Raw genomic sequence first — 15505 nt, forward strand, 5'->3', positions numbered from 1 at the left:
CTGGAACTTGTCCGAGACCTCGCCGGGACCTACTCGAGACCACGCCAGGACTTGATTGAGACCTGACAGGGCAAGTCCCGGGCGAGTCTTGGGCAGATCCGGTCAAGTCTCTGGCGGGTCCCAGCGGGGTCCCATACAAGTCCTGAGCGGGTCTCGGTCAAGTCCCAGCGGATCCCGGTTAGGTCTTGGGCAGGTTCGGTCAAGTCCTGAGTGGGTCTCGATCAAGTCCAGGGTAGGTCCCAGGCGGGTCCCAGGCAAGTCTCATGCGGGTCCCGGTCAAGTCCCAGTGAGGTTCTGGGCGGGTCTTGGCAAGGTCTATCGATTTAAGAATGAGATGCTCATAGTCGAAAAATGGTTTACGATATTTTCCGAAAATTAAAGAAGAATTTTCGGTCAAAAGGAAAATATTTTTCGTTGACCACTATTTTACGTTGAAGTAAACACCGTAAAATACGGAAATCATTTTCTGAAAACCATTTTACATCGAAGTAAACGAAGCCTTAAAATTTTGCGTTTTAAAAAAAATACCTCATTTACATGTGATTTGAAAATGTAGATTTTTTACATTTCCAAATTGCAACCAAACAATAAATTTTATGCGATTTGGTTTAAAATCGTTATTTTTGTTTATGAAATCACAATGCCAAACACACTTTTAACCCCAAACTATATAAGGATATGAAATAGCCGATAGTAGATAGCAGTTATGTGCGGATAGTTGAATTGAGCTATTGCTATTTGCTCCGCTACTCGCATTTTCACCCCTAACTCATGTGATTGAATCAACTTATGTTAAAAAATAAAAAATAAAAGCCGATGAAAAATGACACATCAACCTAATAAAATAGAATTGATATGAGAGTTGAGTATTTATAATAAATAATGCTATATACATTTTTGAGCTATACAAGCGTGTCGGTTATTAAACATTTATAACTGCTGATCACTAATAATTGCCTATAACCACTAACTGGATAACTGTGTAACTTAAACTAATTGCAATCGGATAACTACTTAGGCCAGTTGCAGTTATTGATTGTAGGCATTTAGAAATCTGATTAATAACCGAGAAAGGGTAGGAGCATATGTGTAAGGGTGTAATTGGCTACCATTTTTGGTAATTTTATCAATATATATTAATAAAATCCGATTCAACATTTAATTTAATGATAATTTAAAAAAGAAAAAAAGAAAAAAAAAAGAGAGAGGGTCTCTCACTCTCTCATTTAGAAATACTGTTTAAGCTTGGGAGGGAGACCGGTTTGAAGCACAAAGACGTAACCGAGTCCACTGACACGCAACTCTAGTCCGACCAGCTCTAGGTGTCTTTTCTCTCTGACAACGTAACAAATCCTACTGGTAGGCCCAGGGCCCCGACAACACGATTGGTTGCGAACTGCCAAGTCATCAACTCCACAGATCCAAGGTGCCACAGACCTCCCAAAATTTCGTTTCGCGCTCCGCACGCAAGCAATTTTCGTCGTCTCCCTCCTCCCCAAGGTCGGATTCCCAATCTTTGGAGCCAAAACTACGTTATAGAAGGGGCTTTTTCATTATTTATTAATATTTTTATATTAGATTAACAAAAATATTACCATAAAGTATAGTATTAAAATAAATAGAGAAGGATAATAATAATAATCAGATATTCATATATATATATTAGCAATTTGTTGATAGGACTTGTTTTAGACGAACCGAACCTCAACACCGCTCGAGCTTTCGCTCTGCGATATCGAGTGGTTTTCTGAAGAAAATTGTCTGGTTTTTCTTTAGAGATTGATTCTATGCCTCTTATTATTCGATTGTGAGATCGTAATTCTTAGTTTTCTTTTAAATTTTCTCTCTGCGTTTCAAGAAGCTACGGAAGCGTTTGAATTGTATTTGGCTTCTCCTTTCGTGACCGCGTTAGGGTTTCGCGTCGAAATTTAGGGTTTATATCTGAGTTCACGAGGGTATTTCGCATCGGAGAGCCATCGCCGATTCGAAATCGAAGTGGAGGTACTTGGAACTTGCGGGATTTGTTTCCTACTTTCTTGGGTTTTTCCTTCGGTGTTCGATGTGAAATTAGGGTTTAGTTTTGGAGTGTGCATTCGTCGAGTTGAATGGTTTGAAAGATGATAATCAAACGGACTATGAAACTCGAAATGCCGAATCTGAAGCGGTGCAAGCTCGAAAATTCTGATTGGGAAGAAGAAGAAGACTACGGCTATGCGTATTCGGTGAATCCCAAGAAAAGGAAACCCAATGGATATCGCTCAGTCGGTAACAGTGGGGTTGAAGGTTTCAGCAATGGCTCAGGTTATTCTTGGTGGAGCGAAAGCGAAGAATCGTGTTGGGACGGAGAATTGGAGTCGAATTCGAAGCAATTGAACGAGAAAAGGACGTTGAAACGAAGCTCGGAGCGGTTTCGGCCGGCGCTGCTGAAATCGTCGCGAGGGCGGATTCAGATGCTGCCTTCGAGGTTGTATGACTCCGTTGTTGAAATATGGAGGACCGAGAACTCGAAGTTCAACAACAAGGATTCAAGCTTAGAAGGTGACGCAATGGAAGTAGAAGATATGGGATTTGATAAAAAGAGCGAGGACGATAAGTCTCGGTTCAAGAACTCGAGTAGTTCTACGGGAAAAGTAGGTTGTGCGGGCTATAAGAAGTATTTGAATTCGAGTAGTTCCAACGCGAGCACGTTTGGAGTGAATTCTTCGGCATTGATAGGAATTGAAGGTCATAAATCCAGGTTTAGTTCTATCGGAATTGAGCGAATGGCGAAAGAGAATAGTCATAAGAGGAAGGAAGTTTATAAGCCAGAGGACTTTGCTTTGGGTGATATAGTCTGGGCAAAATGTGGGAGGAGATACCCGGCTTGGCCGGCCATAGTGATCGATCCCATATTGCAAGCTCCAGAAACGGTCCTGAGTTGTTGTGTTCCTGGTGCTATATGTGTGATGTTTTTCGGGTATTCGAAGAATGGAACGCAAAGGGTAAAAGTCCTCTCTCTTCCTTTCTGGCTATGATTTTTTTTGGGGTCTATTTTGGGTTCTAAGTGAATTGTGTTGGGCAGGACTATGCGTGGGTGAAGCAGGGAATGATATTTCCCTTCATGGAATTCATGGACAGGTACGTAGCTAAATTTTTGAGTGATGTTTCGGGTAGTTGCTATTGAATTATCGAACGTTTGCTAGAAGGTTGCTTTGTTCAGATATCAGGGGCAGACCCAGTTGTACAAGAGCAAGCCGAGTGATTTTCAGATAGCATTGGAGGAGGCATTGCTGGCAGAAAACGGTATTTTGGACGCAAACCTTGGGGCTGAGCAAATGGCTAATCCGGATACGAATCTCAGTGGGATCCAAGAGGCCACTGCCTTAAATTTGGAACAGAAATATTACTCTCAGAATCAGGCAAGTTCTTCAGAACATAATTTTCTTGCCATTCTTCCAATCTGGATGGCTCCCTCTGTTTGCTTTTTATATTTTTTAATTTGGGTTGAACCGTGTCGCTGCCTCAGTTCATGTTACGAACTTACGTGGCCACGTGGGTATTTTTGTAGATTTATAAGAAGGCCACTTTCAGTTTTTAGTTTGTGGAAAAATTGAATTTACTGTGTAAAATACCAATCACAGTTGTGTCAAACTTATGCTTCATGATGCTTTAGTAAGCACAAGGCCAAGTCATTTATAAGTCATTTATCACTCGAGAGCCAACCCTTGAAGCCCAGGATATTCTGGTTATAAAAAATGAAAAAAAAAAAGAAAAAAGTTCTTGCAATATTGCCTTCGTTAAAATTTTCCCTTCTTGAAAGTATAGTAGTGTCTATTGGAAAGTTCTGCCACAGATTTATATGTTTCAGACCAATTATGATTCGAAGTTTAGGTTTCTACTTCAACAGTTAAATGCTCAGAGAATCTGGCCTGTTCGGTAAAATGATTCATCCTGATTTAATTGCGTGCAGGATGAATACCATAAGGATACGCCACCCTGTGATGGCTGTGGTTTGTTTCTGCCATGCAAAACTATGAAGAAAATGAAGGGCTCAACTTATGAAACCCTGCTTCTGTGTAAACATTGTGCTAAGGTGTGTAATAAATGCTTTATTGTGGAGAGCCATTTCTTGAAGCACGTCATTGTATCTTGTTTTCTAAGTGATGTTCATGTCAACATTTCTACAGTTACGAAAATCTGGACAATACTGTGGTATTTGCAAGAAGACTTGGCACCATTCAGATGGCGGGAATTGGGTGAGATTATCAGCAAATCTAAATTAGGGTTATTTTTTGTTCTTTTCTTTTTTCCTTTTGAAAGACAATTGAATGATTTCAGAGATTGTTGGACTTAACTCTTTGGATTTAGGTGTGTTGTGATGGTTGTAATGTTTGGGTGCATGCTGAGTGTGACAATATTTCCAGCAAACTCTTCAAGGTGCTTATCATACTTGATTTGTGATTTTATATTTCTGTTACTTGTGGATGTTTGTTTACCCTAGTTCATGAGCGCCTGGGGGATCACTGACTTGTTTATGGTTTCAAGGATCTGGAGAAAATTGATTACTATTGCCCAGAGTGCAAAGCAAAGTCCAATCGCAAATCATCAGCTTTAGAAAAATGCCAGCCAAAAATGAAGTATGTCTACACTATCTGTGTTTCTTCTTTTCTGCAGTTCTTTTTGGGCAATTGCATATTTGACTGTATAGGCTGACTTTGGAGGTTATAATCAAGTTCAAGCCTAATGTTGAACAATTTTTGAAGCAGGTCTGTAGAAAATGGTAGACAAACTGTTCTGCCTGAGAAGGTGACTGTGGTGTGCAATGGGATGGAAGGAACATACATTCCAAAACTTCATATGTAAGTCTTGAACTCTTTATAAATACTAGGTAGTTTGAAACGGATTTCATATTGTCTGGGACCTTTTTTCTTTATCCCTACTTTCTCACTATTTCATTAATTTCTTATGCTCTCCTCGCCATTAAGTTGGTTTTTTTTTTTTTTTTTTTTGGTCCTGTTCAAAGCATTTCTTGCTTTCATCAAGTACCTTCAAGTATCTATTTTAGCTATGACTCTAGTAATTTATTTCACACAGAAATTTTTCTTGAAATTTACGTACTAATTTGAGACTTGTCATTAAATCTGATTAGGGTTTGTTTTTTATGGACAGTTCTAGTTGGTTAGATTAAGTTCATTGTTAAATTTCAGGTGATTTGAATTATTAATTTGAAGAAGCACCCATTAAGCTACTTCTGTTTCCTTGTGTCTTAGAATTATGTGCAAATGTGGTGCATGCGAGTCGAAGAAGTATACACCTAGTGAATGGGAACGACACACTGGTTGCAGAGCCAAAAAGTGGAAGTATAGTGTGAAAGTGAAGGATACAATGCTGCCACTGGAAAAATGGGTCTGTACAAGTTATTATCATTTTTAAAGCATAAATGATATCTCTTTGTTTTTCTGTATTTTAACTCATTTATAATATTCCAGGTTATGGAAGTAACTTCTTTCTTTAAAACAACTCTGAGTTCATTTATAGTATGGTTTGTTTCTTATCTTAGATTTTGGTGTCCCAACATTTTTGGAGCATCTTCTCAATGGCTGTTGTGGATGCTAAGCATTTTCCTGATCCAATTTTTTGGTTTGCATTGGATGCATAGATTTACCTTCTATTTTACTACTTTTCAATGTATAAATCATTGTGCTAGGATTTTAAACGTCAATTGATATTATGGAGGTCTTGTTCCTTGTATGTTATGAATATGCATTTTAGTCTTTAGTGCCCTTGGTTAGAGACTTTTTGTACCTTAGTTTTAGAACCAATTCTGTAGCCTTGTCAAAACAAAAGTTAATCCCTGTTTTGTCTGTTCAAAAATAAAAAACAAAACAAAAAAAAAAACAAACATAAAAAAAAAACGAAACAAAAAAGAAGAAAATCTGATTTTGTAGATGTGGAAACCTTTCAGAGCCCAGATTTTTCTATGCAAATCTGTTCTAGCTCGTTTTCTGTCAAAATTTTCTAATTTGTATCATTTTGATTAGTTTTTTTTTTTTTTGGTTGCAATTATCTCAAGTAAATTTCTTTCCTTTCAATTAAGCAGTATGTTTTGGCTCAGGCTAGGATTGCTTTGATCATTGATTTTTAACCCATGATTTGAGCTAATAGTGTCTTTGAATTAATGAATGATCTGAGAACTTATCTGAATCTATTAAGTTGTTGAGTTGGAATCAATTTTCTAGATGTAGATTTGTGACAAAAGTACAACCCTGACGCCTTCCAAATTTCTATGAAATTATTGGAGTGATTGAAGCATTCCTTTCTTTTCTTTTTTATTTTATGTTTTGCTTTTTTTTTTTTTTTTTTGGTTGAGGATAATGAATTACGTGTATGGTTGCATTGTAATTTCCTGCTAACATTGAAGCTGCTTCAGATTGCAGAGTATAGTGTGCATGGTAACGCGCATTGTTTGGATTCTCTGAAGTTAGATAAGCCGCACTTACTCACCATTTTGCAAGGTAAAACATGCACTTCACTTAATTCTTTATGTGTTGAAGACTATTTCTTTTCTGGTGTGCTTTGGTGCTGTGTCTGTGGCTATAAGTTCTTTTTGTGGATTGGGAGGAAACTAATTTTACATATTTTAATTGCTGCAGAGACATATGAGCCTGTTCATGCAAAATGGACAACAGAAAGATGTGCTATTTGTAGATGGGTGGAAGATTGGGAGGATAACAAAATTATTATCTGCAACAGGTATTTCCATCATTTATAGGATCTTTATAGCAAGTTTGTGTTATTGGGTGCTTAAATCAAAATTTGCTTGGTGGTAGAAGATTGGGTTATATCTTATACACTGCACCACTGAATGTATTTTCTGATACTTCTTTTGTGGGCGTACAGATGCCAAATAGCTGTCCACCAAGAGTGCTATGGGGCAAAATCTGTTCAGGATTTTACTTCATGGGTTTGTAGAGCTTGTGAATCACCTGATGTCAAGAGAGAGTGTTGCCTCTGTCCTGTACAAGGTATGCCATCTGGATTAGTGTCTTGAGCAGTTCTTCGTCAATCTGTCCAGAATGCTTATATAGTGAAGTTCTTTATGAAAATGCTAGTATATGTTTATTCTTCCTGTGTTTTCCAGCAAATCTTCTTGGTCTGTTCTGACAAATAATATTGTGGCAGCCTTTTTGAATCCCTGCATCCTTTTTCTTTTTTATCATAACATGGATGGTACTCATTAAGGATACAATCCAGCTTCACCCTCTTTCAAATTTACAAGGATTTACTTTTGCCACATGACCATCATGCAAATATGATGACTATATATAGATTTTGAGTATACTAGACATATGAATTTGGATCCTCTCTAGTTCATTTGAATTTGAGAATATTCAGTTAGTTATAGTGGATGGGTATTTTTGTCCTCTCAAAAAGTGAAAAGACAAAAATACTCCTCCACTATAACTAACTGGATACTTTCCAATTCAAATGAACTAGAGAGGATCCTATTCCTAGACATATGTACTTGAAAATGCTTGTGCTATTTAATCACTGAAGTTAACTGTATTCTGGTGCTCTGCTATTTAGTCACTAAAGTTCACTGTCTTCCAATGGTAATAATATGTTCTTGTTATATCTGCAATCTGCTTATATAGGTGGTGCTCTGAAGCCAACTGACGTTGAGACACTCTGGGTTCATGTCACATGTGCTTGGTTCCGGCCAGAAGTTGGTTTTTCAAATCATGAGACAATGGAACCTGCCGTGGGAATCCTTAGAATTCCGTCTAAATCATTTTTGAAGGTAAAATGTTGTTCTTAATGATTGTCTAAACAGTTTTCAGTTCTGGTGCTTCAATCACAATATATCATGAGTTTCTCTCTAGTCAATCTTTACAGTCTTAAATTCCATACCTTAATAGTTGGTAGAAGGCTTTGGAAAGTCCTGTGGTTTGACTTTTTTTTTTTTGGACTACAGTGTTGTGTAATCTGCAAGCAGATTCATGGTTCCTGCACACAGTGCTGCAAGTGTGCTACTCATTTTCATCCGATGTGTGCGTCAAGAGCAGGATATAGCATGGAAGTATGTTTTTGTAGCTCTTTTACTTGTGAACCGACCTTTGATTCGAACTAATATATAATATTATTGAATTCAACTGTAATTCTATTTTATTTTTTTTAAAGCGTGCACATCTGTATGATGCATGCTTCCATTTTCAAATTTTCTTATATAATTCATGAGTAAATAATATGAAGATGTAACTAGGTTGGTGATTATATTAACAGTATTTTTTGAAATTTCAGTTGCATTGCTCAGAAAAGAATGGGACACAAAAAACCAAAAAGTTGATATATTGTGCAGTTCACAGGTTTGATTTGCACCCATCATTTGTTTCCTCATTTTCTTCATCTATTGCATTCACCAGTGGAAGTGAAGCAAATTTTTTGTTGGTCTATTCCATCATGCACGGCATTTATTGGTCCAAGCCTACTTAATACCGTGGTTTTTCTGCAGGGTCCCAAACCCTCATGCTGTTGTAGTTGTTCATACTCCTTTGGGGGTTTTCTCTGCCAGAAGTGTGCAGAACCAGACGGGGTGTTTCAGGGGTTCAAGGCTGATTTCATTGAAGAAAACTGAAGTTCCTGAATCTTCAACCATAGAGATTAATGAGTTTGAGCCACTCTCTGCTGCAAGATGCCGCGTTTTCAAAAGATCAAAAAACAATAAGGTAATTTATGTAGGAATATTATTTGTCTATAATATGTTGTTTCATTAGAATACTAGTTGATTTACTTAATCTAAAGTAAAGTCAAATTGTTGTTGCTATTGTTTTCTGCAACAAGCTAATCATTTTTTATTTTTTATTTTTTTTCTTGTTGGTCTCATCTTAGTTTTGGTTTTGTTTTACCAGAGGCAGAGGTCTGAAGGGCAGCCAGTATTCCACCGATTGATGGGGCCAAGATATCATTCTTTAGATGCAATTAGTAGCTTGAGCACAAATAATGTAAATTCCTATCACCTTCTGGATTTGAAACTTTTGCTTTTGGAAGGGGATAAACTTGTTTTTCTGTTTTTGGAGTAATGAGACAGATAAATGTACATTTACATACTTTCTGTTGTCTTTTAACAGGAAGTAGAGGATCCTAAGATTTTCACTTCATTCAAGGAACGACTTCACCACTTACAGGTACTCTTATTTTTTCATATGCTACTGCCTACTTTATATAAATTTTTAATTTCACTACTTTTTTTTTGGTCTAACATTTTTCATTAACATTTATTTGTGGCTTCAGAAAACTGAAAATCATCGGGTTAGCTTTGGTAAATCTGGTATACATGGATGGGGTCTCTTTGCACGTAGGAATATTCAAGAAGGAGAAATGGTACGAAATACTGTGGTACATAAAAGTCGCTTTTTCTATATGTGTGCGTGTGTATGCATTTTTATGTATGCATGTAAATAAATGTTTGTCTATATGTTTCTTTTTCTATCTGCGTATTGCCTGCTATTGGGAATTTTTTCTTTAGGATTCCCAACTTCCCAAAAATTTTATAATAGATCGATAGACAATGGTGTACTTATTTTCTGCTTTACTTAGGTAGTTGACATAATAGCTATCTGTCTGCTTGTCTCTACCGTTTAAAGCATTAAGTACATCACTGGGTTGTTTTTCAGTGACAAACTTGTGGTTCATTTTCTTTCCCTTTTGAATGCGGGCAACTGATGCTAGGTATGTGTGTACCCATCCAGGTTGTTGAGTATCGCGGCGAGCAGGTTAGGCGAAGTGTTGCAGATCTGAGGGAGGCAAAGTATGGATTAGAAGGCAAAGATTGTTACGTGAGTCCCTTTCTTCCCTTTTTTTAATATTCCTTTGATTTTGTCTGTGTAGATGTATGCGTGTCTTGGCAATTGCTTATATTGTTAGATATCCCTACGCCTATGTTGGAAGTCATCAGAAGTAGCATGATGCTTCAGATGCAGTCAGGGAATATTGGGGACCTCTGTGTCTCTGTTTAGTCGGGCATAGATACCCAATGCATATCTTTTACTCTTTTTCTTTTACTCCATTATATTATTCTATTGTGTACTTTTAATCGTCTATGAATCATGGTTATTAAAGCCGAATGAAAATTTTATGCAGCTTTTCAAGATAAGTGAGGAAGTAGTAATCGATGCCACAGATAAAGGGAATATAGCACGTTTAATCAACCATTCGGTAAGCTCTTCTGTTGGAGTTGGAAGTTTTTACTTGAAGTGAGAAAATCTCATGTTCTCGATTTCACTTCAAGATGCCTATGCTCATAGTTATAAGTTTATGCTCAAATCTCATGTTACTGCAGTGCATGCCCAACTGCTATGCGAGGATTATGAGTCTCGGTGATGATGAGAGCAGGATAGTTCTTATTGCTAAGACTAATGTTTCTGCTGGTGAAGAACTAACGTACGATTTATTCCCTGACCTCTTTTCTTTTTTCTTCTCTCTTGCTCGTTTGTGCATTAACATTCAGTTTGGGCTGGTTGAAGAATAAACAATTTTTTTTAAATTTTTTTTTTTTCTGCCACAGGTATGACTACTTATTTGATCCGGATGAGCGTGATGAATTGAAAGTTCCTTGCCTGTGTGGAGCTCCTAATTGTAGGAAATTCATGAATTAAGTTGCACATTCTTTATTTCCGTCGTCTCCGCAAGGAGCCCTGACCCATTTCCTAACCGATGAGGATTAATTCTTTTTCCAAGGGAGCTTGTAATTTTTTTTTTCTTTTTTCTTTTTAATTTTACCCGTATATGTATGATTAACGATTTTGCTACAATAAAATGTAAATTCACCAGCTTTTTGGTTGGTGCCATTTTTCTAAATAATTGCGCATCATCTTTGTAATATTCATGTCATGCTTTTCCCCTGCGGTGGATAACACAATCAAAAATAAAGTAAAAAGGCAAGAATGGTAGCATTTTCGTATTTCTATTACCCAAAAATAAAAAAATAAAAAAAAGAAGTTGCATTTTCGTACTACCTGCTGTGAGTCATGACAATAGCCACGTGTCCCATCCTGGCGATTACAATCCTACAGCCTCTTTTTAGCGTTGATAACCAGACGTTCATATATTTGTACTAGTTATTTTATGCGTTGGAGTCTCCAACAAAAGAGAGTAGGCCAACTGAAGTTGGTCCATAAATCAGGCCCAAATGGAAATGGAACTGGGGACCCGAGGCCCAAATATTTTTGAATTTACTCATATTATTTACTCCTATTCATTTAGTTTAAATCTGTTGAGTCTTTCGCGCGCTTATATAAATAGGCGGAAGTGTGAGAGAAGGATTTCAGACTCGCATAGATTTACTCATTTGGTTTTGGCCCTGTGCTTCAGAGCGATTGGCGTAGCAACAATGGGAAAGCGACTGCAAAGTTCTGTTCCGCAGTCGGACCGATTGGAGAAGCGGTTGCGACGAGCCAAGCCGATTTGCTCTTGCGGCTCTCCTCGTCCAGCTTTCCTCACTGCTCACTCCTCTTTCTCCTGGTTCTCTCTCTCTCTCTCTCTCTCTCTCCCTCTCTCTCTGCGAATTTAGCCGGAATCTACTTGATTTTGTAGAAAATCTCAAATTTAGCTCTAAATTTTGTGCATGTAGGTAAATTTATGCCTATCTTGAATATCTTTGAGTTTCAGTGAGAAGCGAATGAGTGAATGCAGGTGTTATTTGAAAATTGATTCGAATTTTGTAATTCCGTTAGAAAATTTCCATTTATCTGTTTTTCGAAAATACTGTTCGGTGAACTTCGAATCTCGCTTGTAAGGCTAGCTAAAAGCAAATCTGTTTTCATTAGGCAATTTCGCACTCGTACAGCTATTTGAACCATATTCTGAAAAAAAATTTGCTGAAAAGATTTATAAGGTACCGAACTATGACTTGAAGACTAGGTTTTACTCTGAATGATCGATCGGATTTTAAATCATGAATTCTAGAAAAACTTGGCAAAAAATAATGCATTTTCTCTACATTTTGCGAACTCTGTTTCTGTTTGAATTGGTAAGTTCAATTTCGTTAAAGCTTGATGTGGTTCATTATAATTCCCGATCCTCTGCTTGGTAAGTGAGAAACCGGAGGAATTATTGTTAAGATCACGTTCAGAATCTATTCTTGGAAAATACGTTACTAAAATGATGTTTTGAAGGTTTAAGCCTTCTCGATTAGAAACTAGAAGTCTTTTGCAATATTCACTTGGTTTAAGTTTAATCGGTCAAGTTCCTGCGTTTTGTCAGAAAGAAAACAGAACAATTATGTTTAATTTCATTCGGATCTAGAATCAAATTTGAATTCTTACTAAATTTTGAAGAAGTGGTCTGAGTTGACTCAAAACTGAACAGTTTTAGTTCATTTGTTGAATCACTTCTGTTTTACGCCTCTTACGTGAAACTTTCTGTTTTGATTTTGGAGAAAACTGAAAAAAAATAATAATATGTTTTTTCTCTTTCTAAAATTCTCTCAGTAACCACATAAAGCTTAACTGAATTTAATTTTCTTTTTCCAAATTTATAATATCTCTTTTTTGTACAAATCTGTTTGGTGTTCTTTCGAAAAGGTACGAAGAGGACGTGTGGACAGAGATCGCGAAGTTTCTGGACGGACGTTCTCTGGTGATGCTCGCCTTGACGAACAGTTGGTTCCACCGTCTGATCATGCAAGATAGCATATGGAAGTTCGTGTGCCTACGTGATCTTCAGGTCCCTGCTCCCGAGCACGTGGCATTCAAGTGGATCAACCTCTACACTTCAGCCTTCGGTAAGGATTAGACATAGCCTCTAGATGCTTTCCACGTGTCGTTTGTGAATGGTGTTGCAATGGGTTAAGATAGGTGTTACACATTGTATAATAATCGTCCGATCAAGTTTGATTTATGATTTGGGCAGATGGGAGTCACTCTTACATGTTCCGCCAGCAGGAGAAGCATATTGGTCAGTTCCGTTTTCTTTGTTAATGAAAGGTTCCATGTGCTTCATTGACTACCATTAGCTGCTATTTCGACCAATCTTATTTTTCAGATTTCGATATTAGAACCACCTGGTGATTCTGAACCTATCCAGAGATTAATTCAAGGGTGGTTTTTAGTGCTCATATGTATAATTCTAGTTGCAAAAATACAGTGCACTGTATAGCTGTATAGGGTTGTGGCCTTGTGGGTATGTATGTTCGGTCATTTATCGAAATGTAAGAAGTTAATTTACATAATATTCAGATAATTTTGGCTGAATGGGGATGATGGGCAATGCTTGTAACGCAAGAGCTATTAACTTAAATTTATGGTTTTATCGAGCATATATAAAAAGAAAAATCCTAGGTGGTGTCTCTTATGTGAGAGTTTGCCAGTAATTATGCTTGATTAGGAAGGACTAAACCCATTAGCTTGTAAAGATATATGATCATTTGGAAAGTTCATGCTTTCTTATTTGACATTCTCCTGAACCATACAGATGCAAGTATGCCTGCATTAGTAGACTAATGAATTTATTCACTGTATCTTTCATTTGATGGAAAAATCAGATTGGATGCGAATTGGTGCATTTTTCCTCAAATCTTCAGAAGCACTCCTCACAGAAAGGCTGAGCTCCCCAGAGAAAATCCCAAAGGAAGATACTATAGAGGAGACTTTGCAGTCTTGCGGCTGTTGTGTGTTAGACAATGTTAAATCTGGGATCTGGATAGCTGGTAGTTCCAAGTCACTCTTATAGACTCCAATGTTAAAATTTTATCCCCTCAATTAACCTCGTTATTTAACTGGTGCTGATGTTTTCAGATCTCCAGCTTGTTCGATGCCCTGTCTGCGACCTCAATACATGTGATGGTGAGCAACAAAATTCATTACTACCATCAAAAGAAAAGAATCACTTTTCAATTTATTTGATTGATGAGATTAGCAGCCACCGTATATGATTAATTAAAAGAGATACGGATATTCAATCATTAGCCCTATTGCACAGAATAAGGCCTTACTTAGAGAATCTGGTAGTGTTGTGACTCTGAGTCATAATTGAGTAGCTCTGAGGTTTTTGTGGCGGTAAGTTATGGTAAAGTTTATAATATGTAGTCTTCACAGGCTCATCCACTTCTATTATGCTTCAGAAACTGATTCTTTTTTTATGCTTTATATTCGTTGGAGGGTATGCTTGCTTTTTTATCCTAAGGTAACTCACCAATCCACCGGACTTTGCTTTGATAATGAATAAGCCAACATGCATGTGCAGCATGTCTTTTGTGTTGAGACTGATATTAACTACTATAACTGATGCATCCTATCACTGCTCCCATGATCAATCTTATAATGAAGCCAAAATCATCAACTAAGGGACAAGCTACATAGAATACCAACTTGTTCCGGTACTATAACTCTATAAGTACTGCATAAGCAGCTGTCCATTGCGGGCAGTATGTATTGCTCTCATATTGAAACACAGGAGGTTTTAGTCCATCAAGCCCGCAGAAGTATTCATGACCTGGATAGTATCCTTATTTATGTAGGAACAATGCAGACATTAGATGCAAGGCATATAGAGCTGTTCCTCTGCGACAAGTACAAGGATGGAAGCTGGGAATATGAGCTTACTGGATCTCATGATGTCAAAAAGCGCGCAAGTGGAGCTTCTGCAGCCATTTTTGACCTCAAACACCTCAAGGACCCGTCATCATGTGGTAATTCTTGATACTCCATACCAATTTAAGTCGCTGTTTCATTATTCTGTCACCAAAAGAATCACTTCGACTTTTATATTATAGCGTGATCCACCTGTAAATTGTGTCAGATGTTATCTAATGCTGTTAAGAAGAGGTAGTAAATCTTTTCGCATGAAAGTGTGATTGATGAGGCAAAAACGATGAAGTGAAATTCGTCAGCAAGTCAGCCAAAATAATTTCACGAGTTGTGCTTTGTGAATGGGGTTTGAGGCAGTTTAAGAGTGTAATTGAACTTCGTCACAGCAAATGCCTCAAGTCCCTGATTCTATGTCAAGCACATTTATCATGTTATTAGTTGCTTCCAAACTATTGAAAAAGTAAAATGATCTGACCCTAATTTCCGAATGAACTGGCAGCGGTCTTTAATCTTGATTCATGGATAGGAAAACACAGTGACTGGCAGCCAAAGGCTATGATCACTCTCCATGCGGTTGCTGTCAACACCAATTTACAAGAAAATGAAGGTAATTATCCTTCAAAGCTCAAGTATTTGTTACTTTAAACAGATTTTAGCAGCCCTTTTACTTCTGCCCCCACCATTCCATAACTATCATAAACCAATCATGTGGTTACTCATAAATAGGCAATCAGATCATGCTTGCATTTCCCATTGTTGGTTTACCTAAGTTGCTTACATCAGTTATGAAACTCAGTTTGATGGATTACGGCTTCTAATGATTTTGTCACGATATCCTCTTGGAAGCAGGACTTCACCTCAAATACCAGACCATGAGAGCTGGAGCTGATGGGGAAGTTGTTTCTATTAGAATCTCTCAGCAGCTCCTGTAATTCTTCTCA

The 15505-nt window shown here is 37.4% G+C and overlaps 2 protein-coding genes across 2 annotated transcripts; both read left to right on the plus strand.

Moving 5' to 3' along the window:
- Positions 1–1549: 1549 nt before the first annotated feature.
- Positions 1550–10850, plus strand: LOC132186843 (histone-lysine N-methyltransferase ATX3). The gene is made up of 23 exons (XM_059600938.1): positions 1550–2981; positions 3062–3117; positions 3200–3398; positions 3950–4072; positions 4167–4235; positions 4348–4416; positions 4525–4616; positions 4743–4838; positions 5250–5385; positions 6410–6494; positions 6633–6732; positions 6880–7004; positions 7635–7780; positions 7955–8059; positions 8281–8345; positions 8492–8705; positions 8889–8981; positions 9108–9164; positions 9271–9360; positions 9729–9815; positions 10120–10194; positions 10319–10419; positions 10544–10850. Exons 1-23 carry the CDS (start codon positions 2118–2120, stop codon positions 10632–10634), a joined length of 3138 nt encoding a protein of 1045 aa, XP_059456921.1. The 5' UTR covers positions 1550–2117; the 3' UTR covers positions 10635–10850.
- A 518-nt stretch (positions 10851–11368) lies between these two features.
- Positions 11369–15505, plus strand: LOC132186611 (probable F-box protein At3g61730). The gene is made up of 8 exons (XM_059600593.1): positions 11369–11499; positions 12561–12760; positions 12889–12933; positions 13520–13684; positions 13773–13820; positions 14495–14665; positions 15064–15171; positions 15414–15505. Exons 1-8 carry the CDS (start codon positions 11369–11371, stop codon positions 15494–15496), a joined length of 951 nt encoding a protein of 316 aa, XP_059456576.1. The 3' UTR covers positions 15497–15505.

Source organism: Corylus avellana, chromosome ca7, assembly GCF_901000735.1.
Source record: "Corylus avellana chromosome ca7, CavTom2PMs-1.0".
NCBI lineage: Eukaryota > Viridiplantae > Streptophyta > Magnoliopsida > Fagales > Betulaceae > Corylus > Corylus avellana.

What these genes read in the sequence shown, in the direction of transcription:
- LOC132186843 (XM_059600938.1), top strand. Translation starts at nt 2,118, where the DNA reads ATGATAATCAAACGGACTATGAAACTCGAAATGCCGAATCTGAAGCGG. An exon ending in TGCTGCCACTGGAAAAATGG is followed by an intron (nt 5,386 to 6,409) that starts GTCTGTACAAGT and finishes AAGCTGCTTCAG; the next exon opens with ATTGCAGAGTATAGTGTGCA. An exon ending in CGTCTAAATCATTTTTGAAG is followed by an intron (nt 7,781 to 7,954) that starts GTAAAATGTTGT and finishes TTTGGACTACAG; the next exon opens with TGTTGTGTAATCTGCAAGCA.
- LOC132186611 (XM_059600593.1), top strand. Translation starts at nt 11,369, where the DNA reads ATGGGAAAGCGACTGCAAAGTTCTGTTCCGCAGTCGGACCGATTGGAG. An exon ending in GCTCACTCCTCTTTCTCCTG is followed by an intron (nt 11,500 to 12,560) that starts GTTCTCTCTCTC and finishes TCTTTCGAAAAG; the next exon opens with GTACGAAGAGGACGTGTGGA. An exon ending in ATCTGGGATCTGGATAGCTG is followed by an intron (nt 13,685 to 13,772) that starts GTAGTTCCAAGT and finishes TGATGTTTTCAG; the next exon opens with ATCTCCAGCTTGTTCGATGC.